This window comes from Protopterus annectens, chromosome 1.part2 (assembly GCF_019279795.1).
Source record: "Protopterus annectens isolate FY-2018-M chromosome 1.part2, PAN1.0, whole genome shotgun sequence".
Classification (NCBI taxonomy): domain Eukaryota; kingdom Metazoa; phylum Chordata; order Ceratodontiformes; family Protopteridae; genus Protopterus; species Protopterus annectens.
In genome coordinates this window covers 620358110-620385596 of record NC_056727.1, presented here as the reverse complement: position 1 = coordinate 620385596, position 27487 = coordinate 620358110, and the positions used below count along the sequence as shown (strand labels likewise).

At 41.3% G+C, this 27487-nt stretch overlaps 1 protein-coding gene across 1 annotated transcript in view; it reads left to right on the top strand.

Annotated features, from left to right (window-relative positions):
* Window positions 1-27487, top strand: part of LOC122792395 (NLR family CARD domain-containing protein 4-like) — a 388096-nt gene that overhangs the window by 269382 nt on the left and 91227 nt on the right. Inside the window, exon 5 of the mRNA XM_044060183.1 lies at window positions 5618-5710. Within this exon, the coding sequence (XP_043916118.1) occupies window positions 5618-5710 (93 nt within the window). The remainder of the gene's footprint in view (window positions 1-5617; window positions 5711-27487) is intronic.

The following is a 27487-nucleotide window of genomic DNA, read 5'->3' as shown; positions in this document are numbered from 1 at the left end:
CAATACCTTGGTTCCTTTGCCAGTTTTCTCCAGTAAATTTCAGCCCCTTCTTGCCTATTCTCTGAACTTATAATTGTAGGCATCCGTAACAGCAAAATCTCCTTTCTCCATTCTCATTTTGACTTAGTTCTTACAATACATTCTGCAACTATATGAATATAATATTCTACATGGCTGTTGCTATTCTCCTTAAAGATCTGCTTCCCAAATTACACACTCTCCTTATTTCTTGAATGCCCCCCCTGTTTTCATCAATGTCCTTTTCTACTTTAAATTATAGCTTTCCGCTTGTGTTATGTACATAAGCTTTACCCGTGCTGCTCTAAAATATCTCTTCAAATCAAGTAATCCTAAACTACCTTGTTCTGTTGGAAGGATCAACTTATCCCACTTGACTCTTGCCCTTTCCCATTTCAGATAAAATCCTTCATCTCTTTATTAATTATTGCCCACAACTTCCTTTCTGGATAATAAAAATATGCCTGACCTGTATATAAAAATAAAAAGGATTAAAAGCATTTTTACTATTTGTATCTTGCTATCCAATCCATGTCTATAAACTAGTTTCTAGTTCCTCAGTTTTTGCATTGTTTTGTTTAGTTTCTTCCCACACGTCTCCAGCTGCCATAACAAATCCTTTTTAATCCATACTCCTAAATATTAATTTTATCGTGTGCCCATAAATATGGGTATTGCTGGACCCATTCATGTGTGGGTATGGATCTACTTTACAAGCTCCAAGTTTCAAAACTTTGAACTGCAAATGGTCGAGACTATAAGATCAATGTTTTGAAACTTTGAAATTGTAATAAAAAAAAAAAACAAAAAAAGTTTTACATTTTTGCAGGGGGGGGGGGCAAACCCCCCTCCTGCACTCCCCACACCCCTTGCTAAATAAATATACCAATTCCAATATCGCACTAAAGTGAGGAAAATGGTAAATTTCCCATTCTGCTCTGTACTGTAATCTCTATTCAAAACATTCAAAGTTTCAAAACTTTGTTCTTATGGTCTCGACCATTTGCATTTCAAATTTTTGAAACTTCAAGCTTGTGAAGGGAATCCATGGATGTGTAGTTTACAGCTATAGCATTAGTTTTATCTTCATTAATTTTATATCCTCAGAAGACTTTAAACTGTTTCAAGATGTTCCACAGCCCTGAGATGTCCTTTTCTAGTTTTATCTGGTACGCAATAATAATATTTGCAAATAAAGCCCACTTTTCTTGATTACCATACAATTATATCCTTGAACGTCTGAATCACTTATTTTGTTTGCCAGTGTCTCTAAAGTAAATAATGAAAGGACAGCCCTGCCTAGTTCTTCTTTTCGGACAAAACTTGTCAGAAAGGAACCATCCAACTTTAATTGTTGCCTGCAGTCCTTCATATGTTCTCCTAATTAACCTTATTATTGTATCAGGGAATGCAAATGCTTCCATTGCTGTACTCCTAAAATCCCACCTTGCTCTGTGGAATGCTTTCCTGCATCTAGACCCACAAACAATAGCGATATTTTCTTACACTCTGCTTCCCTCTGGATCATTATTTTTCTGTTTGTCTCCCCTCCACCAAACCACGCTGATCCATATGCATCAGGTTTGGCAACACCTTTGCCATTCTTTTAGCTATTATAGACATAAACATTTTACGGTCATGGCTTAAAATTGGAATGGACCTATATGAAGCTGGATCCAATGGGTTTTTACCATATTTAGATGTTGCAGCCACCACAGCTTTCTTCCAAGATGCTGGTGCTCCCCTTCCTTTTAAAATACTTTTAAACAAAACCTTCCAGATCTTTATCACTTTCTTCCCTCCTAGCTTCCAAACTTCCATAGGAATACCATCCAGTCCTGGAGACTTTCCAGCAGATTGATTGTATGTCATTCTTTCTATCTGTTCTCATCCTATCTTAACTGTTAATTTTTGAATTTTGTTTACTTCTCACCGTGGCATACTTAAGTCTGCTATAAATATTTCCACTTGTGGTCTTTCTTGATTTCCACATTTCTGTACTCTGTGCATATTTTCATAAAATTTCCAAAATATCTCTAAAATGTCTACAGGATCTCTTATTATAGGCTCCCTAAGTTTGGCAACAGCCCTTTGTACTTTCTACTGCATAAGTCAGTGTGGTAAACGTTTTTGTGCTCTGGAGTTATCAAAAAACAGTTGCTTTACAGCAATCTTTCTAAACTCATGCATATTATCCAGATGCTCCTTATTTTCTTCTTTAGCATGCTGCAATTGCACCTGTTTTTATTCTGTGAAATTCATCTGTCCCCCTCTAAATAGTTCCTGTTACTCCTTAACCATTTCTATTTTTCTTTAATTTCTACCATATTTTTAAACTTTCCACTTTAATTTTATCCCACTAATTAGCTGCTACTTCTGAAGACAGCCTGTAAATGGTTCATTTCCCAGGCTCCTGCTTGTAAATGTTTCATCTCTCAGGCCCCTGCTTACACTTATCAATGGTATCAAAACATGTCAGAGATTTAAATGCTTGCAACTGGAATTGTGTCTGTGTGGTTTGTTTTTATTTGTATAAATGTATGATTGCCTATGTAGTAAGTGATGGTTTAATAAAGATGCTTCTTGTTTAAAAAAAAGGTCAGATTTGAGAGACTTAAAAGGCTCTAGTGGATGGTAACCTAGTACATACATATGAACCTATAAGAAATTTCATTCATCCCTAATAACTCTTGAATAATTTCCACAGCGTATTTTTTAAATTTCTCTATTTTTAAGAGGTAGGTAGAGAAGTGACTGTCTCATTTTTACTTCTTTTCCCTGCATTTTTATCTTTGTTGTTATTGGCACATGATCTGAAATAGTCATTGGTTGTGTGTCAAAGCTTTCAGTTAAATGTACATGATCCTGTGAAATATAATTTCTGTCTAGTCTAGCCCAGTTATTGTACCTTGGGGAATAATAACTTAATTCTCTCCAAGTTCTTACTCCTAAACTCATGTCTTCCATACCAAACATTTATTTCCATAATTTTCTTCAGAAATCTACCCTCTTTGCTTTACTTTCCCTTGTAGGTCCCCTAGACACATTCTCACTGTTGTGAATCAAATTCCAAAGTCCCCCAGCTGTAAATAATATTCCCTGCTAAAAACTGATTAGTTCTCATAAGGTTTTCTTAAGCTCCATAATAGTTTTAGGTGGAATATAAATACATACCAGTTTAATCCTCTTCCTTGCCAGCAGCCCCTTACTACCTCATATCTACAATTAGTATCTTATTCCTCTCTTCTATCGCTTTTGAAGCTCCTCTAGCAGTTAATATAAGTAGCCTTGTTTTCCTTCATCCCTGATACTGTGCTCAATATCCCTCCAGAAATCCTTTCTTTATCAAATTTGCATGCTCACTTCTTTCCATATGTTTCCTGTAGCACTGATATTTGCCCTCTCTGTTTCTTAATATAATTCAATACTCTCATTTTTGTCTATACCTGTGAGGACAATAATATTCCAAAATGATATGGACAGTGTAGCCATTACAACGAGAAGTTATTATTCCCAACTATTATATGTGGCAGCTTTTTTAAATGTCTGTTTCTAGCTTTTGTGTTACACACACCCACTGTTTGGCAGGTTGATCTTTTATACAGCTGTTTCTTCTCATCTCCATTTGAACCTGTGTCACATTTTATAAGAATTTTTTTTTAAAGAAGGTCCTCAATCAAAAAAACAAGCACATCCCCAGAACACCCCAACATGTAAAACTATGTACACCTTCAAATAAGTAAAAGTAACTCTCCTGATAGAAACAATATTCCCAAATCAACAGCTGCAAACACAGGCATTACCTAACCTAAAATTAAAGTTGTCCATGTCAAGATGGATATTACTGCCTGTGCTTCTACTTACAATAATTGCTTTCTGTGAGTGTCTTATCTTAATTCCCCTTCCAGGTGTAAAAAAAAAAAACAGTTTATATGCTTTCAATAAAAAATACATTTTTGGCTTAAAAGTGTTCTGGCTTTTATTGCCTACCACTGTAGTCAGCTTGTCTCATTAGAAACATAAGAACTGAGTGCTGTGCCCAATAATTCAGACAGCATTTTCTTCATTTTGACCTCTGATTTTTGGAGTTTTAGCAGTTCATCTACAATGTTTAAAGCTTCTTCCAGTTTCCCCAGCCTTTTGTTATTTGAGTTTATGTACTCTGTCAATGTTTTGTTTATTTTAATGAACTCATTTGATTTATTTTTTCCTCTAGATTACTGGAGGCCATGTTTTTCACCAAAGATGGAGCTGGAACTGCTTTTTGATGAAAATCTGCAGGATTCTTCCTAGACAGTGCTTTCTTTTCACCTTTTTAGATGGTTTTCTTTCAGGCTGTCTGACTTTCTTCTTTGCCGGCATCTGGGCAGTGTACTACTAGCCAGTAGCTGCATTTACTAAAATTGGCAGAGTTACTGGCCCATATCTCTGTTTCATCTTTTTTTTTTTTTTTTTGTTACACTCTGAGAACTGAAATTATGCGGTTGATCAGTGTGTTGCCATCTTGGTCTTGACTCTGTTTTCTTTGTCCCTATTTCTGTAGGTAAAGGATTGAGAGCTAAAATGTATTCATCCTAGAAATATAGACAGTCACAGGTAGAAAGAATGAACAAACTCTCACAGAAGCTGTCATAGATGTACGAATATTGTCATCCCCTTGGTTTCCAAAGCACCATGAACAGTATTTGTAATATCTTCTCTGTAAAGTGTAAAATTGGTATCTGTAGAAACTATAGACTCCCTCAGGTTTTAGTCGTGAAAGTTGTTTAGATGTGATCTGCAGTACATAATCCCCTTGTAGCACCAAAATATACGGTGGAAAATTGAATATCTTTTAATACTGAATCAAATAACCAACTAAGAGTACACTGTTAAAAAATTAAAATATAGATAGCCTAATATGGAATATAAAATCAATACTAAGGACATTAGTTAGAAGGGACCGGTTTTCAGCTATGACTTTGGGAAATCCAACAGCAGAATAAATGAAAACAGTAGATTTACAATGCATTCACACATCCAAACATCCCTACTACTTTACTACTACCACACATTTAAGGATACACTTTTTAAAAAGTTCTTGTTATGGTACCAGCAGAACAATAGATAATACTCCATGGATGGTACTTGGTACTGGAGATATTTAAATAAAAATAATATAATAATGTCATGTAGTACAAATGGAGTTGTGGATGGATGCAGTACAAATCAACATGTGATAAGAATGCAAAAAAATCAAATAGATTGTCACTTTAGAAAATTCAGAAATGCAGGAAAATGGTGCAGTGATGCCTTGTAAGGGGTGATATCATGAAGTCACATTGATTTCATTGAATTACATGACTGGTAATGTCTGACTGTTGAATGGTGTGGAATTTTGGATACTCCCAGAAAAGGAGCAAATTATAGAATTTAGAGAGTATGTTCATGTCTTCGGATTTTTTTCCCTGTTATATAGGTTTGTAGGTGTTTAGTAGGCTAATGACCACAAGGCCCTTTTTAAGCTGTGCCAAACACTGACTACTGCATGTTCTCTGATTTTCCTGAAGTATCACCATTAATCATGATAAAAAATCCTTCCTTTTTTGTTTGTTTGCAGCTGACAACCTGTGCAGTTTGCCAGAGCTCCAGTTACTTGATTTATCTGAAAATGATTTGGCTGAGGTAGCCACTGATTGTGTTCACCATTTAGGTAAGACAATATAGTCAGTTGTTTGATCTTTTAAGTGTGCATAAACTTGATTGTTCACATTTGGACTAGTGTGAGACACATGCATTTCAAACTTACTACAGACTAGTGTGTGTATATGTATGTATATATAAACAGCAACATGTTTAATGCAGTAATGTGTACTGTGCTTTTACAAACAAAGAAAAATGACAGGTGTTTGGGAACATTCCCAGAGAAGATTAGTCATGAACGTAAATGTATTAAGTAGCTAACAAAGCATTCATTGCCAGTTACTGTTGCGTAGAAGTAGGTAGCCTCTTCAGCAGCAAGACAAGTAGTTAGCTCTTCATGTTGTGGCTCAGCACAGGTGAGCAGGAGCTTGCCCCAAAACCCAGGAGGCATGAAGTACTACCTAGCAGGGGTGTGATGTGGAGTTGTAACTAAAGGAAGTACATGTTCTACAGAACTGGAATCTGGGCCTGGGAGAGACCTGCAGTCTTTAACCTTGACTTTACTTGTACCTGGTGGGCATACCTGTTTTACAGAGATTGAACCTTGGCTTGAAGGAGGGATGCAGCCTTAGACTGTGGCTTTAAGTGTAGCCAATTGCCAGAAAGGCTAAATAGGCTGTATATATGTGCTGGAGAAAGCACTGGATGCACCATTTTCTTTTATTTTATGATATAAGTGAGCTGGTGTCTTCATTTCTTGTATGGATGTACAAAATAAAATGTGTGTTTTTATTATAAATGTATTTCATTGCTTCTATTTTTGCATGCGTGATGTAATGGGAAAACAGGAAATCTGGTGTACTGTATAACATTTTATTTGTCTACACTGTCTGCACATCATCAGTGGATTTTTACATTCTTAGTGGACATCAGCAGTTTATCTACACCTTTGGCTCCTTTCATCAAAGTTATTAAAATTCCCCTACACCCACCTTATTTATAGTACTTGCAAAATAAAGTAAAAGTATGCACACTGTACTAACAAAACATGACGTAAACCTTGCCTGTGATATAAATAGGACCTGCTGGAGAGATAGGTATGTATCCCAGAGACTACCCCATCTGTGGAACAGTCTCCCCATCCATGTGAAGCAGTTCCTCCCTAATCCAGTTCAAGTGCAAATTGGACAATTGGATGTGAAACCATTAATTCATCCCTGGTTTGGCATCTGTGTCTCTGATGCAAAGAGGTAACCTGTAAATGGTTCATCTCCCAGTCTCATGCTTACATTTATCAAGGGTATCAGAACTCGTCAGAGGTTTGGGATGCATAGCTAGGCTTAAAAAGGCCCTCGTGATTGTTATCCTAGTAAACACCTATGGACCTATAGTCACTGACACCCAAGAAATATCCCAGCCCTTTTAAAACAACCTGCTCAAAATCCAAATATGCATTTAGTTTCGTTATTCGTCACTTAAATAAATAAGCAAACAAATAATATTAACTAAACTGAACAGCACATTTCCTATTCTTTACAGTAAAACAAAAAGTAAGTCAAATGAAACCGGTATTGCACTGAATTTATTTAGTCTTGTCTAATCTTCGAAACTAAGCAGCATTGTGCTAGATTTTTTTAGAAGATGCATCAAATATGTTAATAAAATAAAAAATGTGAGCACTTTCATTTGATACATTACACTTCATAGGCCTTCTCTAAAGAAGTCTGGTTTTAGGAAAAGGGGCTCACATTTTTTATTTTGCTATTAAAGTCTTAATTTAGTAGTAAAAGCCCCCATGAACACCCAGATACACATTTTTAAGTCATGGCCTTTATGGGAGATAAGCTATAATTAAGAATGCACTGTGTAACCTTAAACTTTTCTCATTTGTATTACACAGATAGATCATCTGCTGTGCTCTCTAGTTTGTTACTTATTCCAGGCCTCGATCATGGTGGTGAAAATGGCAGATAACTTGTATTTAATTATCCATTTAAGATCTTTATATATTTAATAATTTCTTATCTCAAATGTTTTCTCTGATGTCAGTCTTCATTTTATCCTTGGCAGATGGGTTTGGTTCATATTTTGGAGCCGACTCGGCCATTACTACAGCTCGTGCCAGCAAAAACTCTTGAGCTTCACCTCTACCCAGAATCCTTCTCTCTCAATTACCTCAGATGTCATTTGCCATTTTCCAAAAATGGTCACGTCTAGCTACTCCTCTGGAGCACTAGTAGGTTTAGGTAAATTCTTGTCTTTTTTTTTCTTACAGTTTCTGCCTCGTTTCACTTTTCTTCTTTCTTATTACACTTAGTGTATTTCTCTGAGTAATATTGTTGATATTCTCCTTTACACTTTTGTGTATTCTCAACTATCATTGCTGATAGTCCCCCCTCCCATCTTGGTCTTTCTCTCGTCCCTCTACACAATTGTGTATTTCTATGACTATCATTGTTGATAGTCCCCTTTTTCCTTGTATCTTAAAATAAACAAAATAAGTAAAAATAATATCCCTTCTGCTCTTGCTTTCCCTTTCTTTGTGGAGTTTTTCCTTAGCAAATTATTTCTAGCTGTTTTCCCTGCTTCACATGGTTGGGAAGGGTAAGGGCCCCTCTGGCTTCAAAAAATGCCAGAAGTGTGGCTATAAAATTCCCTCATCAGACTTTCATTTATTATGGGTAAGGGTGTAATAAGCTTATTTTAAAAAGGATTTTTCCCTTCAGTTTTTGGTGAAGTCTTATCCGCTGGAGATAAAGCCAAGATATGTTGCATCTCCTTTGTCCTCGTCCTCTATAGAAAAAATCGAACAAAAGAAGTCTGTCTGTTCCGACCTCCCCATCTGTTCTGAAAGCCAAGAAATTGAAGACCTCGGCTCCAAAAGTTTCCATGGAACCGAAGGCCTCTGCTAGTGCCAGTGTGCATTTTGGTATTGATTGCAATTTCGAGCCCTTCAACATTGAAGGCCTCAATATAACAATTGACTACTGCTTCATCTGATAAGACTGCTTTGCCTATATCTACCTACTCTCCGTCAATTGATCCCATTGCTAGGGAGTTCCCAGAAGTATTCTTGCAGAGGCCTAAATCCCCTTTCGCATCATCCGTCCATGCCACCAAAAGTCTTTTTGAACTCAATGTGGAGAGGCTAATGAATACAATTCTGTAGGCTAGAGGGCTTTCAGGCCCCTCTTTGGTACTGATCCCTTTTGGGTATTGGTACAGAAACTTCCTTTACACTATTAACTACTCCTCCTCTAACCTACTCAGAGGTCTTAGATTCCTCTGTTCTGGACCTCCCGGCACTGACTGTTCCAGCTATGGAGTTGGTTACTTCTTCAGAGCGGTTATTACCCTGAGCTCATTCATTTTTTTCTGAACCAGAGACCTCCTGGAGCCATGGCTATCCTGCCGGTTACGGGGGACAAGTCCCGACTCCAGGTTTTTCTGAGCATTCTTGCTCCTCAAAGCTTCATCCCGAGTTAATTTGGCTCCAGCTTTGGTCTCAAGGGTGAGTTGTTTGGAGCAGGGAGTGACCCCTATTCTGAGGCAGTATTTCTTGGTTCCAGGCTCCCTTCCCTTTTCGGGGGGGGGGCAGACTTTGAGGCTATGGAAAGGGTCCTTTCTCTTAAGAGACTCAGTCAGTGCCTTCCCTCTCAGAACAGGTACCTCCCTCTAGTTCAGTTATTCCTCCTCCCTGTTTACTGGGACAGGAGGTGCTGAAGCCTCGGGTATCAAAGGCACAGGTACTGTCATCATCTGATACCTCCCCAGATTATTCCCCTGAGGAGGCCCCTCAGAAGAACAAGTGGAAGAGGAAGCACTTGAATTCTCCCCAGGAATCAGTCACAGAAGACACAGATTTTGATGAGGGGGAAGGGTCCACACGGCTACCCCCTGAAGATGTGTAATTTGGAGAAATCTTGGAAATTTTAAAACAGAGGGGTGGCTGGAAGCCCCAAAACCCTTCCTCTGAATAATCTGTTTACTTGCAGGCTTTTGACACCCACTAGTCTACCTCTTGATTGACTCTTCCTGCTGATGAACTCATTCACTTGATTTCTCAGCAGGTGTGGAAGGTTCCAGACACCATCAAGCCCATCCCCAAAAGACCAGATAAGATACTTTCCACTTCCAAAAATAAATGGCTTTGGGCTAAGGGGTTGGCTGTAGATGCTATGGTCGTAGCAGCAGCCACTAAGAATGAACTTGCTAGAGAGAGTTCTTCTGTCCCTCTGCCCAGTAGGGAATCTCAGGCCATGGACAGATTTGGGAAGTGAGTCTACACTTCATTGATCTTTGCTATAAGGTCCTTGAATTTTTTGGCAGATTTCACCAGACTCCAATAGGATCTAATTAAAGAGTTATCAGACACCCTGGCAGGAGCTGTAGCTGAGGGAGTCCAAGAGAAAGTGGCTTCCCAGTAAGCCACCCTGAAGTCGGTGTCCAATTTGTCCATAAGGCTGATTGGTCATACAGCTGAAGGGACGTGGAGAGCAGCAGGTACAGGTATAGCCATAAGCAGACATGCCTGGATGTGCCTATATGACTTAGTGGAACCATTCAAGTCTTTTGATGAAACATCCCTGTTTGGCCCTAAAGTAAAAGAGACTTTATCCATGTGTGAGAAGGATGGTAAGACCCTTTCTGCTGTGGGCGCATGTTTCTCCACCCCCAAAGGTCCTTCTCTAGAAACTAGAGGAGCAGTGGAAAAATGTGGCTCAAGAAATCCCAAGGGGCTTTCCAAGACACATGGAAGGAGTTCCCCCTGGGGCAGAGGGGAGAACCAAAATGGAAAATGCCACCCTCATGGCAGTTGTCTGCAAAACCAGGGCTTCAGGATTCTTTCACAGACAAGCCCTTTCATTGTTCCTGAAGGGAAGTCTAATTGTCTTCCTCTGGAGACATTCGGGGGACACTTATCCTTGCACCTAAACACCTGACTAAACTTAAAAGATTCCTGGGTGCAATGGATCGTATCCAGAGGTTATATCATTCCCTTTTCTCAACCTCTCCCCATTCACAAGAAAATCCCTGATGTCTCACCCAATCAGAGGGATTCAGCAGTGCAAGAAATACAGAAACTGCTGGACAAATGAGTCATCCAACAAGTCCTGCCAGACCAAGAAAGGTCCCGAACCTACTCAAGATTCTTTTTAGTGCCAAAAAAGACAGGGACTGTAGACCAGTTTCGGATCTCAGTGTACTGAACAAGTCTGTTTGGCAAACAAAGTTCCAAATGGTCATGGTACAGTTTATTCTCCCCTTTCTGAAGAAAGAAGATTGGATGTGCTCAATGGACCTTCAGGATGTGTATTACCATATAGAAGTGGACAAACCCTCCAGAAGGTTTCTCCACTTCCTGCTGGGAGCCAGTCATTACATATTCAGGGTACTGCCCTTTGGACTCACCACAGCCCCCAGGGTGTTCATCAAATGCATGGCAGTAGTAGCAGCTCACTTGAGACTGCAAGGATTCCATGTGTTTCTGTACTTGGACGACTGGCTTATAACCGCTTCGACGAAGTATCATTTAATAGTAGCCAGAGACTACACTCTCGACACCTGTGCCCATCTGGGGATTACTGTTAATCTAGAAAAGTCGCATTTAACTCATATGCAAAATTTGGAATTCATAAGGACAGTACTGAATACTCAAAGAATTGTGGTTCAGTTTCAAAAGTTAATTCACAGAAAGAAGGTGCCAGCATGATTAGTCTTGCAAGCACTATGATCCATGGCAGCTTCCATAACTCTAGTGCCATTAGCCAGGTTACATATGAGAATTTTGCAATGGCTACTAGCTTCCCAATGGTCTATTTTTCACCACCCACTGTCAGACCAGATCTTAATCACCAATTATTGCAAAACGGACCTTCTTTGGTGGATACATTCTGAGCAAATTCTTCACAGTCATCCCTTTATTTTTCCAGAGCCCACAACCATAGTGGCCACGGACACCTCCCAGATGAGGTGGGGTGGCATTATCTGGGCAAGATGTTCCAAGGCACTAGGTCCCCATTAGAAGCCAACTTGCACATCAATGTCCTGGAGATAAGAGCAGTGCTTCTTATATTGCAGGCCTTTCAGACAGCTCTTCCTCAGGGGACTATTGTAGTTCAAACAGACAATATGTCAGTGGTTTGGTACATCAACAAGCATGAAGGAACTAAGACTTACCCCCTTTGTCAAGAAGCCCTCAGAATGTGGGTGAACTCGTCCATCCGCTTTCTAATAGCAATGCACATTCCAGGGAGTTCCAGTGTGATTACAGACCAGCTGAGCAGATGCAGCCTTCAGCCTCATGAGTGGTGTCTCAATCTATAAGTGGGTCAACCTTGCTGCGACCTGTTTGCCTCTCCGTAAACAACAAAAGCAGCAAGTACTTTACCCTGATTCTCCCTCTATGAAAGTCACCCAGAGACACTCTCTTCCACGGTTGAACCCCCGTTCTACTGTATGCCTTTTCCATGTTACCTCTAATTCTCAAATTTTTGCAGAAAGCACTCAGGTTGAAGAGTACAGTAATCCTCATTGCTCCCTTTTGGCCTTGACAGATTTGGTTCCCCTTTCTTTGGCCTTACTTGATTAGTTAACCTTGGATTCTGGACCAGTACCAGATATCCTGTCCCATCCAGATGCCCTTGTTCACCCAAACATTTTCAATCTCAAGCTGACTGTGTGGTTCTTCCAATTGCATTAATTGCCAGGCATCCTGATATGTCCTCTTCAGTATGTCACATCCTTTTGTTGGCTCATAAACCTTCTACTAGAAAAGTATATTTAGTAAGTGAGAGAGATTTACAATTTGGGTCCATGAAAAGCAAATTGATCCTTTCTATGCTTCAACTGAGCATGTTTTAGATTTCTGTGTCCAGTGCTGGGGCTTCTCCATCCACCATCAAACTACAATTGGCTGCAATTTCAAATTTTCACAATGGTTTAGACGAACGTTCTTTAGCCTCTCACAGGCTTTGTAGATCGTTCTTAAGAGGCACCCCTTTGTTAAACCCCCCCGTATAAAGATCCGACTCCTCCTTGCGACCTGAACTTAGTACCACAGGCAGTAATACACTCCCCCTTTGAACTCTCTGTGGAATGCAATCTAAAGTTCTTATCTTGGAAAGAGATGCTTTTTGGAGCCATTACTTGAGCCAGAAGAATTTCAGAAATCCAGGCTTGGTCATCTGAACCTCCTTATCTAGTTTTCCATAAGGATAGGTAATCCTAACAATCAAACCCCTACTTCCTGCCCAAGGCAGTTTCTGAGGCTAACATTAACCAGACTATTAATATTAATTTACCAGTCTTCTTCCCTAATCATTCAAACAAAGGAGAATATGCCCTACATTTACTAGATGTCAATAGATAATCAGGTTTCTGTCTTCGTGGGACAAAAAATATAAGACAATCAAGTCAGCTGTTTCTTTTTGTAATGTATAGTTGAGCAAGGCAGTCAGCAAGAAGACCCTCTCTAAGTGGCTGAAAGACTGCATTTCATTCATTTAAGATATAAATAAATTAATCTTTCCTAAACCTGTCAATGCACATTCTACAAGGTCTGTAGCCACTTCAGCGGTCTTCCAGTCTAGAGCTTCAGTGGGTGACATGTGCATCAGCTACTTGGGCTTCTCCCCATACTTTTATTACTCGTTACAAACTGGACTTGGTCTCCAGGGGAAGATCATCCTTTGGCTCGTTTGTGCTCAGGAATATCCTTCCTTGAGTCCACCCACGTTGTGTGGTAGCTGGGGACTTTGTCCCATCTGTCAAGAATAAAATGAAGATTAACAACATCAAATAAAGAAGTTATGTACTCGCCATAATGTTCCATCTGTGTTGTCTATCTTCATTTAACCACAAAAAAAATGTAACTGAACAGAGAAGACCAGCGTAACCTGCTAATTTTTAAACACTTTAATAAAGTATAGGCGCTTTCGTTTTAAACTCTCTCAAACTTTTTCAGATGCAGTTTATACTACAATGATCCTTAAATAATGAATGAACAAGTCATACAACCCCACATTCCCAATGCAAAATCTTAAAGCCATATACTTAACAAATACACCTTATACGAAGACCATTTTAAAACCATTCTAAAAAGGCCAGCATTAATTCTCTTGTTCTTAAAGCATTGATGAACACAGACTTTTATAAATGTATGCAACCAAAAATAATGATAAAAATGATGATAAAAATAAATAATAAATAAACTTTGCATTCACTATAAATACCTTTCCAGTGATTTTCCATTTTAAAACAGGGGCTATGGTAACAGAGTCATTTAATCCTGGGAACCTATGTGCCTCCAGTCGCAGTTGCCAAATTAATTCTTGTCTGTCTTCATTTATCCATGACTCCACCCCTCCATCCCCCAACCTCAAAGATGTTTTGGTGGAATGGATCTTATGCGCTTGAACAGTTATGTTATTCAAATACAGTGGATAAGGCTTCCTTCTGGCTTACTTCGTGTGTGTGTGTGTGTGTTTTGTGTCTATGTGTGTGTGTGTGTGTATAGATATATATATATATATATATATATATATATATATATATATATATATATATATATATATATATATATATATATATATATATATATATATTTGTATGGGTCTACTTTGCTTCATTGAAAGCTATTTCACTGAATTTGAATTTACCCTGATCAAATGACTGAAAGCTCAAGTTACTGAAAACTCGTTTCACCGAATCCCATTTCACTGAAATGAAGCACTGGCACTGTGTAGAGTACTGTAAGGCAAGTAAAAGGTATATGCCCTCTTCCACACAGTAGTGCAATCCTGGAGCTAGTATATATATAGTTAAGTGGGGTGTAGGGGGTTGGAGGGCATAGCCCCCACCTAGTTTGGTTTTATATTATATTTCACCGAAAGCTTCAAAACGAAACATTTTAAACCATAGACATGCATACTTACAACACCAATGACTGACTCTTTCCAGAAGACAATATATACCCAAACTAAGTGGGGGCTACACCCCCTACACCCCACAGTGTGGGGTCCATGCCCCCCACCCACCCCTATGTATAGTAACTCTAGGATCAATTTTGTGCAGGACAAAGTCAGATCGATGCCTTGTTGGCTCCAGTTCAATCTGTTCTGGAATTTTTGTCGAGTCTATTTAATGAAGGTGCTAGCTCATCAGCTATAAAAGTCCAGATAGCAGCAATCTCTAATTTTCATGTTAGATTTCAAACTTCTTCACTGGCTTCCTCTAAGCTGTGAAAAATCTTTTTAAGAGGCACTCTTCTGCTAAGGCCCCCTTAAAAAGACCCCACTCCATCTTGGGATTTAAATTTTTGTACAGCAAGCTTTAATTCACTCAGGCTTTCAAGCACCAGCTAAATGTGATCTTAAATTCCTGACCTGGAAAACTGTCTTTCTAGTCGCAATTACATCTGCTAGAAGAATAGAAGTCTAGAGCTTCCATGGACGATAGAAGTGCAGCTGCAACTCTGTTAAATCCTCATACCTTTATCACTTATGACAAAGTAGATCTGGTCTCGAGGGAAGAGCAGCCTTTGGCTCAAACAGTGTACGCAGGAATATCCTTCCTTAGAGTCCACCCAGTGTTTTAGCTAGCCCGGGGACTCTGTCCCATTAGTTGAGGAATGAATGAAAATTGACAACATCAGAAGATGTTATGTACTCACCATAATGTTCCATCTATGTTGTCATTCTTCCTCCGCTCCCCACCTACCAACCCCAACCTTTTTTAATGACTGACTTCTGGAGGAATGAGAGGCTTTAAAGACACTTGTCCTGTGTGTTGAGCTCCAATTATGGCATATCATAATGGTCTTCCTGTCAAGCAGCAAACAAGATCTGAGAGATGTTAGGGCTCGGTGCATTATTGAGAGTTTTGTTGTGGCCACGAGCTAGTGTAACAGCCAAGTTGGATCTGAACCCATTAGTTGAAGAAGAATGAAAATGGACAGCACAGATGGAATGTTATGGTGAGTACATAACTTCTTTTTATCTCATCGCTATATATGTTAAGTATTAATTGTTGAACCTCATCTTCCTCCTAACTTGACATAATTCATTCTTCCATAAATATTTCTAGCTGTGCCTTTTCTTAAATTTACTAGTCTTGTGCTTTATACAGATTTCCGTAACATTTCTGAAATCTCCAATATCTTTGTAAGTTTTCTAGTTACTTGTCTTGTCCTTTCCCCTCTAAATTCGGTTAAACTTTTTCTGTTTTATCCTGCTTAAGTTGCTTTCTTAAAAGGTTTTATATTCTACAGCTATGATTAACTAGTTGTTGTTAATCTTTATAGACATATGCATATTAAATAAATCTTTGTTTTCCCTTTAGCACAGTTCAGTTGCTCCTTCTCTTCTGTAAGGTTCCATTTCTTCTTCAGTACTTTTAAGCTTTGTCAGCCCCTCTAAATAATTGGTATCACTTCTCCCATATATCTCTGTCTTGTTTCTACCATGTTTTTAAACCCATTTTCATTTTATCCCACTTAATAGTTATTACTTCTGAAGTAATTTATAGGTTCATAGGTGTGTACTAGGCTAATGGGCCTGGAGCCTTTACAAGCCTAGCCCATAGGATTACTCTGGCATCATGCCACCAGACCTTAGTTCCTAGTGCCTCTGTCGAGTAGAGCCACTGGAGAGATCCCAGGGTGAATTTACTATTTCCCATTCACTCATCAAGATTTCTCTTGAAGCGGGCCAGTGAGGTGCTCTGTTTGACATGTATGGGAAGTCTATTCCCTAGCATGGGTAGTCTCTGGGTTATGAATCTGTCCCTTCAGCTTGTTCTGTTGATTGTGGTAATGAGGTTGAGGTATCTGGGGTATGTGGTGTGGACCAATTGGGATTTCTTTCGATGTAGCATTTCTAACAGAGCTGGGTCAGACATGGATTTGTAAGTTAAACAGAGATCGCCTCTAAGTAAGTGATTTGAGATCGAAACTACTTGGTGTTTTTTGAGTCTGTCCATATAGGACAAGTGTTTAAGGCCTAGGATCCTCTTTGTGAGGTACTTTTGCGGCTTCTCCATTTGTTGCAGGTGTCTAGTGAGGTACATTCCAAATGGGGCATTGTACTCAATGATTGGCCTAATGAGGGAAGAGTAGAGGGAGACAATGACCTCTTTCTTCCTGGATGCAAAACCCTTAGTAATGAGATGTGCCACATAGAAGAACTTTCTGACCACAGTGGCAATGTGGTGGTCAAAAGAGAGGTTGCTGTCAACCTGTGTTCCCAGATCTGTTATAACGCCTTCTGTGTTCAATGGACTACCATCCATGTGGTAATTCATGGGAAAAAGGGGATGACGACACATTTTTTGGCGTTGAGCTTAAGGCCATGGTTCTGACACCAGTTGTTGGTCTCATTGAGGCCTTTCTGTAGGATGTCAACATCGCTTGGGGAGATAATAATAGCCCACAACTTGCAATAATCTGCGAACTTTGTCAGCCAGAGTCCCTTCATGTTGGCCTGGACTTAAGAGAAGTAGATACCAAATAGGAAAGGACCCGGGACCGAACCCTGTGGGACTCCACTCGTAACAGTTCGGCAGTCTGGCTTGGAGTCGGCTACTTTCACACTATGGGTTCTATCTGTGAGCCAGTTTGCAACCCACCTAGTGATGTAAGGGTTGATGCCTAGCTTAGTGAGTTTTTTATGATTCCTGAGTGGGGAATGGTATCAAAAGCCTTGGCCATTTCAAGGTAGGCTGTATGAACCACCTTGCCTTCATCCACAGCTCTGGTGACTGACTCAAAGAAGTTGACCAGGTTGAGCAGGCTTGATCTACCCTTCACAAAACCAAACTGTGTGGGATTCAGAGTTTGGAGATTCCCTATATCCTTGTTTATTAGGTCCATGATGATGCATTCCATAGCTTTGCTTATCAGACCCATTAGGCTAATGGGGGCGATAGTTCCCAGGGTCTGTAGTCGCTCCTTCTTTATGGAGAGGGATGACTGTAGCAGTGCACCATTTGGTAGGGACAAAGCCTGAAGTGAGGCTGTGATTGAACAGGGCACACAGGTGTGGTGCCAGTTAACTTTGTAGTTAATTTACAACACAGCCCGGGATATTGTAAGGTCCCATAGAAGCTGTATTCTTGGCCATGGACAATACTGTTTTAACCTGAGCAGCAGTTATACTGGGTGCCTGGCAATCTACTGTTATTGTGATTCATCCTTTCATGAGGGAGAGAGGGGTAAAGTTGACACTGAATCTGTCGGCCAGTATATTGTCAATATCTGTTGAATCAGTATAGGAGTAGCTCAGAGCAAATCTGGGTATTGCTGTGGAGATTCTTTACATAACTATAGAAGGCTTTGTGGTTGTCTTTACTATCTGCTGCAATTCTCTTTTCATAGCTAGCTTTAGAGGATTTGATGAGGGATCTCAACTTTTTGTTGAGGCTGATAAGGGAGTTTTTTCAGTCTTGGGACTTCACCTTATTCCGCATCAGTTTCCTACTTTTGTTGTAGAGTTTGTTTATGGCAGGGGACCACCAGATTGGCTTCCTTTTTTTGGAAGAGAGTGCCTTGGATCTATTGGGTATGGCAAGATCCATGCATTTGTGTACATGTTCGTACAGTGCATTGGTGTATGATTCGGTGGTCATGCAACTATTGTCCATTTGCATGGGTTAGCCACCCAAAGTTAGCTTTGGAGAAGTTTTTCGTGGTGGTTACCTTTGCGGGGGGGGGGATGTGGATTTCCCAGGTGATTAGTTTGTGGTCAGATCTGACCAGGGAGGAGTTGACTATTGGTGTAGAACCACAGTCTCCCATGTTAGTAATGACCAGGTCAGGGATGTTGCTACCTCTAGTGGGGGTAAGAATGAACTGGTCCAGGACATTGGAATTAATGAATTCCAGGAAACGTTGGGCAATTGTATGTAGAATGGGGAAAGAAATACACCCCACTATTAGGTAAGGGCTTAAGTAAAAAACATACTTTGGGAAGAATTTAGAAAAACCAAGTGAATTTAATTTTGAACAGACTTGTTTTGTACAATACAGCCCTTTATATCAGCAAGTAAAAAATGTTTTATATAGAAATTGGAATGTATTTAAAGTTGAACATGAAATATACCAAGTGGTGGGGGAAAAGCCTGTGATGTTAAGTTGTCAATCTCGCCTTCATTCTTGCTGGATGGGTTCGGAGCCGATCCTCGGCTCCAACTCGGCACTTGCTAAGCTCAAGAGTCACTTCCACCAGCTCGAGGCAGCCCCATATCCCATGATGCAAGGCGGTGATTACCCAGATCTCGTTTGCCGCTTCGCTCATGAGGTAACTTTTTACCAGCTCCTGGTAAGTGAATTTTTCTCTACTTTTTTTCTAAGACTTTAGTCCACCCCATTACCTTATATTTATATATATATTACTTAGTTAATTTCTCGATTCACTTAGCCCTATTCCCGTTAGTGTCCCGTTCCCTTTAATTATATTTTTTGCTAGTCGGGCCTTAGGTCTTTACCCCTCCTATATTTTTCCTGTCAGGGTTTGTTTGGGTGTGTCTGTGTGTTTTTTTCCCTGTACTTGGTTTGGTTAAACTACTTTAATTTTTTGGACTGAGTGCGTAGTGTGTGTGTGTAGGTACTCAGTAATGTCTAAAGAGGCTAGGGTCTCAGGCTTCAAGAAGTGTGACTCGTGCTGTCAGAAGATGTCTCTGACAGACGGTCACACTTCTTGTATTTATTGCCTGGGACCTCTACACCTGCAGGACTCCTGTGCTATTTGCCACTCTTTCAGCCAGAGAGTCCTGCAGGAACGTAGAAATAAGCTTATTCTCAGGGGCTTATTAAAGCCTGAGAGCTCCCCGGCTAAGTCCGGCTCGGAGAAGCCCTCAAAGCCTCCCAAGGCCCAGGCTTCAGTGTCCAAGCCTTCGGCCTTGGCTCCGACTCCCTCGGAGTCGACATCGGCTCCGACTGGAGCCGATCCTTCCTTCTCTGAAGGTTCGGTATCGGTGCTGATACTCTTGCTTCTATGCCTGTGTCGGCTCCGGCTGGAGCCGACACGTCTCTGACTCAGCTCGGAGCCGACAAGTTGTCGGCTCCAACTGGAACCGAAGGTTCTTCGGCTCTGATGGCTCCGTCGAGAAAGAGATCCAGATCTCCGTCACTGGAGTCTATTCATTCAGCTCCGGCCTCTCCTTTACTTTCGGAGTGGAGCCATCGGACGATCCTCAAGGTCTTCCAGACTCTCAGACCATGACTTGGAGAGAGTGGTGAGTAGACTGCTGAAATCACAGGCACTGGCCCAGATGCTTCATGGCCCATCTCAGCAGATGACCGCTATTCCACACCCTCCAGAAATTCCTCCTTCGACTCTCCTTCAGAGCTCGAAGCCGGAGCTTATTGGAACTGTGACTGTTGGTGCTTCGGAGCCGATACCACTCCTTTCGGCTCCGTCGTCTTCGACTCCTATCTCCTCCTTGAGACCGTCCTTGGAGGGATCCGGTCGTCGGGCTTCCCTTGTCGGTTCCGAGGGGGCGAGTGGCATCGGACCATTCTCAGACCCCGTTCTCCCCCTCGGAGCTTCGGCTTTGGTAAGCTCGGCACCAACATCTGCTTTGGAGCCTTCCCTTTCGGTGGGGCCGGGGATTCCTGTTTCCTCGGAGCGGGAACTCTCGGTCCTCCCCGGGAGGGGAGCCTTCGAGGTGATGGAGTGTACTAGCCCCCGAGCTGAGTCAACAGTCGGTCCCTTTAGCTCCTCCCTCTTCAGTGCCTGTAGATATCTCTTCCCACTCTCTTGCTCCCGGACCCAGAGATCCATCGCCCCAGGTTTCCCCATTGGGAATACCTTCCTCTTCCAAGGTTTCTCCTGATCCTTCAGGGGAACCCCCGCATAAGAGGACCTGCAAGAGGAAGCATTTAGACTCCCCTGAGTCTACGACATCAGATACCGACTTAGATGAGTCGGAGGGGTCCCCAAGATCCCCCTCTGAGGATGTCTCCTTTTCAGACATTCTTGAACTCCTCAAACAGAGGGGGAACTGGCCCTCCATTAACCCCCCCGAGGATGAGTCAGTATACCTGGAGGCGTTTGGTTCTCGACCCTCCACCTCCTGGGTGTCTCCGCCTTTTGACCCCCTCATGGACGTGATAGCTCGAAAGGCATGAGCATCTCCTGATTGTGTGGAACCAGTCCCCAGGAGGCCTTCTAAATTTATCACGGCCCCCCCTTTAAAACAGTTTCTCACCAAAGGTGTCCCGGTTGATGCCATGGTGGTGGCAGCCGTCACCAAAAAGGAACTTGCAGATCCTTCCGTACCGGTCCATCCTCCTAACAAGGAGTCTAGGACCATGGACAGGTATGGTAAGCGGATGTTTTCCTCCGCGACCTTTGCTATGCGTTCGCTGAATTATCTATGTCACTTCACCCGACTTCAAAGAGATATCCTCAAGGAATTGGGTGAGGTGGTACAGGATCCATCAGCTGCTGGGGCTCAAGAGAAGATTGCCTCTCAGGTGGGAATCCTAAATTCCATAACTAACTCCTCCATGCGGCTCATTTCTTATGCAGCCGGTGGAGCGAGTAGAGCTGCAGGCACAGGAGTGGCTCTCAGACATCAGTCCTGGATGCGACTTTGCAATTTTGCAGACCCCTTTAAGGCGTCCTTCACAAACTCTCCCTTCGATGGGACAACTTTGTTTGGACCTCAGGTGAAGGACACTTTGACCAGGTGCGAGCAAGACGGCAAGACTCTTTCTGCCGTAGGAGTCCGTTTCTCCACCCCTTCAAGACCTTACCCCAAAAGTCAGAAGGGAGGGAAAATGTGGTTCCGAAAATCTCAAGGAGTCATGCCTGATGCACGTGGTCAGTTTACCCCCAGAGGCAGAGGGGGTAATAACAACAGACGCCGCCCTAGGGGCAGAGGGGGTCCGCAGAACCAGGGCAGCAGAGAGCCTCTCTCTGACAAGCCCTTCCAGCATCCCTGAGGTGTTGCCCGACTGCCCACCCTTGGAGGCAGTTGGGGGGAGATTGTCACTGTACCCAGAAGCCTGGTTTTCCCTTTCTCAAGACAAATGGGTACAGTCGATCATATCCGAGGGTTACAGAATACCTTTCGAGAAAAGCGCCTTCCCTCAAAAAGAATCCCTTCCAGACGTTCCACCCAGTCTAAGGGAAATTGCAAAGCTAGAGGTTTCAAAACTTCTAGAGAAAAGGGCCATCCAGCCAGTTACAGCAGGCCATTTAGAATCCGGAATCTACTCAAGGTTCTTTTTGGTCCCCAAAAAGACGGGAGACTGGAGACCAATATTAGACCTCAGCAGACTGAACAAGTCTGTCAAAAGACGAGATTTCGGATGGTCACACTTCAATCGATTTTGCCCTTTCTGGACAAAGACAACTGGATGTGCTGTATAGACCTTCAGGATGCGTACTATCACATAAAAATCCACAGATGCTCCAGAAGGTTTCTCCGCTTTCGGCTGGGGACCAGTCATTTTAAATTCAGAGCCCTGCCCTTTGGTCTCACCACAGCCCCCAGAGTGTTCAAATGCATGGCAGCGGTCACGGCTCACCTGAGACGTCAGGGATTCCAGGTGTTTCCGTACCTAGACGACTGGCTCCTCACAGCCACCACCAGGCATCAACTTCTCCAGGCCAGGGATTACACTCTACGTCTCTGCAGCCAGTTAGGGATTTCTGTCATCTTCGAAATGTCTTCCTTATCGCCTTGCCAATCTATTACCTTTATAGGCGCAGATCTAGACACTACGCGGATGTCAGCAAATCTAACAAATCAAAGAATACTGGATATCCAAAATCATGTTCGGATCATCCTATTCAGCAAAAAGGTACAAGCCAGGTTGGTCCTGAAAGTGTTAGGCCTAATGGCAGCTGCCATCACACTTCTTCCTCTGACCCGCTTTTACATGCGTCTCCTACAGTGGATGTTGTTTACCCAATGGTCCTTCCAGCAGTTGCCCATGCGTCACAAGATCCTTGTCACACAGACCTGCAAGAGCCACCTATCCTGGTGGATTTCTTCCCCCCTAGTCCATCAGGGCAGACCATTTGTCCCCCAGGCCTCGGTAGCCACGGTCACTTCGGATGCCTCCCTGATCGGGTGGGGGGGGCATTATCAGGGCAGGATGGTCCATGGCACGTGGCAACCGTTCGAATACCACCTGCATATAAATGTCCTAGAGATGAGAGCAGTGCTTTTAACGTTGCAAGCCCTCAACGACTTTCTTCCTTTAGGAACTATCGCAGTTCACACGGACAACATGTCCGTAGTATGGTATATCAACAAACAGGGCGGGACCAAGTCCTATCCTCTGTGTCGAGAAGCTCTCAGACTTTGGCAATGGGTGATCTCCTCTCAGCGGTTTCTGATAGCAACGCATATCCCCGGGAAAACCAACATCATAGCGGACAGGTTGAGCAGAGCTATACTCATGCCTCATGAGTGGTCTCTCAAACAATCTATAGCGGAAGAGATTTTTCAGAAGTGGGGCCCTCCTTGCTGCGACCTTTTTGCTACACCCCAAAACAGCAAATGCCCAGACTTCTTCTCTCTCTTTCCACTTCCAGGCCATCCCCCCAGAGACGCTCTAACCCAGGATTGGCCCCGGGGACTTCTTTATGCTTTTCCCCCTTTTACGTTGATTCCTCAAGTGCTTCAGAAAGCTACCGACTCGAGAGCCAAGCTGATTCTCATTGCTCCTTACTGGCCTCAACAAATTTGGTTCCCGTTCCTTCATCGACAACTCTTAGTGCAGCCTTGGCATCTGGACCCAGTTCCAGATGATCTGACCCACCAGTCGGGTCAACTGCACTGGTCCATTCATTCCCTCAACCTCACTGCTTGGTTGCTCCACTTCCTTCCTTAGCCAGGCTTCCTATGATCTCTAATCCCGTTAGGGACATCATAGTAGCTTCTCTAAAGCCCTCTACCAGAAGGATTTACTCTAGCAAATGGCAACGTTTTTCCTTTTGGGCAAGGTCTAAGAACATAGATCCCTTTACTGCCCCTATTCAGTCAGTTTTGGACTTCCTAGCTGAAATTTTTCACTCTGGTTCTTCTTCTTCCACAGTTAAAGTCCAGCTGGCAGCAATCTCGAATTTTCATGTCGGATTTGCAGACCAGAACATTATGTCTCACAAACTTTGCAAAGCCTTTCTCAGAGGGATCTTCCTACTTAAACCCCCTGTTAGGGATCCTCCACTGCAGTGGGATCTAAATTTAGTGCTGGCATCCTTAATACTTCCCCCTTTTGAACCGGCTGCTACATGCTCGTTAAAATTTCTCTCTTGGAAGACACTCTTTCTGGTCGCTATTACTTCGGCTAGAAGGGTGTCTGAACTTCATGCTCTCTGTGTTCGTCCCCCGTACTTGGTCTTCCACAAGGATAGAGTATCTTTGAGAACTAATCCGTCTTTTTTGCCCAAGATTGCTTCTAAGACAAATTTAAACCAATCTATTGATCTTCCAGTATTTTTTCCCAGTTATTCTGACAGGGTGGAACAAAAATTGCATTGCCTAGATGTTCATCGCCAACTCAGATATTACTTGGACAGATCAAAGCAATATAGAAAGTCTGACCAGCTTTTTCTTTCTTATGCTGAAAATAAGAAAGGTCTCCCTGTTTCTAAGGTGACCTTATCCAGATGGCTGTCTTCCACTATTTCTTACATTTATCAGCTTAGGGGCAAAAAGCACATTCTACCAGAGGCCTAGCCACATCTACAGCCTTTCAGGCTAGACTACCCTTAGACACTATTTGTGCAGCAGCCACTTGGGCCACTCCTCATACCTTCATCTCACATTACAAATTGGATTTGGCCTCCAGGGACAGGATGAGTTTTGGTTCCACAGTTCTCAAGAGTCTGTTCCATTGAGCCCCCCAGGATAGAGGTGCTAGGGACGCGGTCCCATCCAGCAAGAATGAAGGCGAGATTGACAACTTAACATTTAGAAGTTATGTACCTACCATAACATTCCATGTTAGTTGTCTTCTCTCGCCTTCTTTCTTGCGTCCCTCCCTCCTGTCCCCCTAGCCTGGACAGACCTTGAACTATCCTCTTCTCTGGGAGATTTCTCCCTTGGACACCAGTTAGCTCTGCACTTAGTTATCTGGGTTCCCCTTACAGTTTTTTTCTCAGGTTAGTTGTTCTTCTTCCCTTGGGGGAAGATATTAGTTATTTTTTTTCCTCTAGCTACCAAACAAGATCTGGGTAATCACCACCTTGCATCATGGGATATGGGGCTGCCTCGAGCTGGTGGAAGTGACTCTTGAGCTTAGCAAGTGCCGAGTTGGAGCCGAGGATCGGCTCCGAACCCATCCAGCAAGAAAGAAGGTGAGAGAAGACAACTAACATGGAACGTTATGGTAGGTACATAACTTCTAATTTACCACCAAAACTGGGTCTAATATTAAAAGAATTTTGGAAAATAGACTCAAACATCCTGTTCACAGTGAAACAACTAATGGTACTAGACCCTGTGGGAGATGTAATTATTGTTCTTATATTTTGCAGGAAAAGAGGATTTGTTTGGAAAATCAGAATAACAGTGTGGTTTACCCAAGGAGAGGTAACTGTTATTCCAACAAGTTAGTGTATATAGATAGGTGTAACACCTGCAGTTCCTATTATATTGGGAAGACAGAGAGGTCCTTTAAGACAAGAATATATGAACACCAGTATGACACAAAAAATTAAAAAAGATACAAACGCTCTGTACAAACACAGTATTATATGTGACAACTACACAGGCTTTAAGTTTGCCATTCTTGATTTAGTTAATTTAGAAGCCAGGGGTGGAGATTGGCAAAACATATTGTATAAAAAGGAATTAATGTGGCAACTTAGGCTTGCAGCAAATTTCCACCCTGGTTTAAATGAACATCTAAATCTGGTCCCTGTTTTAAAGGAAAGGGCAGAATGTATTTAAGTGGTTTTTCAAAAAGAAAGAAAGAAAAAATATATATCTTTTTGGTCATTATCAATTCATTTTTCTTTGATTATAGTATGTTAATCATGGCATAGTGTGTTTTAAAACATAAATTTTATTTATTCGTTTGTTTGTTTTATATGAACTGCTTGGCTCTCTTAATTTCTCCTGAAAATGTTCACAGGCTCAAGTTATAATAGTTTTAAGTTGAATATAAACACATGCCAACATGATTTTCCTCCCGTCAATAACCCCTTAATAATACAAATCTACCATTACTGTCATTTTTCTCTCTTCTGTCACAGCTGTTGCCCCTCTCGCAATCAGTATTTAGTCCCAACTTCCTCTCTCACAATACTCTGCTTATCAAATTCACATGCTCATTTCTATCCAAACTCATGTCCTTAACATTGCTGATTACACCCTGCACTTCCCACTTACATGAAAGTTCTGTCGGGCATTTATTTACAATTTGCAATTATATACACATCTAATATTTGCAGACTGATCTTCTATGCAGTTGCTTCTTGTCATCTGTATTTGAACTCGTGTCACATTTTTTGGACTTTTCACTTCATTAAAAACATCTAAGAAACAGAAAACTAAATGCATTTCAACCCCAAATCTCTTTCCCTCAACAGCAAACACACAAAACCATATACACTTTCAAAAAAAGTAAGTTTGCCACCTCCAAATAGGAGATGTCCTACATTATCAGCTACACTCCCAAGCAGTATCTATTTTAAAGTTAGTTTTAACCTCAGTTTAGCATGGTTAACCCTACCTATTCTAAAGTTTGGGTTGACTATGCTAAAGTGTCTTGGAAGCCTGTATCCCCAATTACACCAGTTTGCTATTTGTCCTTACATTATCTATATTTCCCCCCAGTGTGAAGAACAATGTCCATGCTTTTGAGTTAAACACTGATATATTTGATGCATTAATAAACTGAGTGCCGGGGAGAAAAATATTTTAACTATGCAATTCACATAGTTTCAAGCTTTATTTATTTTAATTGAACTGCTTTTCAGTTTCCCTTTAAAAGTTAATTATATTGTACCTTATACATTTCATTCAGAACACACTGTTCAAACCTTTCATGATTAATCGTTTACACCTGAAGACTAATGAAAACAAAATAGCTAATAGATTAATGCAAGGAAGAAACCGTGCAGATTCCACTGTTAACACATTAGACAGACCTCTCATGATTAATTGCTTGCATCTGTTTGCTCTTTGGATCTTGTTAAAAGCAAGTAATAATGGAAAAAATAAACAGTTAATAAATTTACAAATGCAAGAAAGAACTACAATGTTTTATGTTTTTCAGCACTTTCTGCTGTTTTTCAAGCCTGTTTATAAAAAGTTTGTAGCATAAATTAAAAGGCATTTGTCTATACATCCACCTCTATAAAATAAGAAATTAAAATTGGATATGCTGCAGTTAAAAATACTTTCTTACTTAATTATTAGCATAGCCAGTAGTCAGTATTAAAACTCCTCAACCTTACATGTAAAATGTCTTTTCTTGTATGTTGTGCACAACTATTTAACAATATAACAAATTTTACATCACAGAATTGTTATAGAAATATTAATAAGAACAAAATCTTTTTTACTTGCAGTTGCATCTTTAGTCCTTTCATTGTCCTTGTAAACATGAATGTTGTAAAGTGAGGTTTATTCTTTAGGCTTCCCTCACCAGTTTAACACAGTCAACAAACTATCTTTTTCATCCACTTCTTGCAGAACCTTAGTTCATATTCTTGTAAACATTAATGACAAGAAGTGTCACAAATGCCTGTATGACTCAGTCATTGTCTATGTAGGTGTCAATGACCTGAGACATTCCTTCCTAGACTGTATGCAGAGATATGTGATGGAGCTCTTAGATTGTGTCCCATTTTGTATGAGCCTAGCATTGATCAGCATTCTA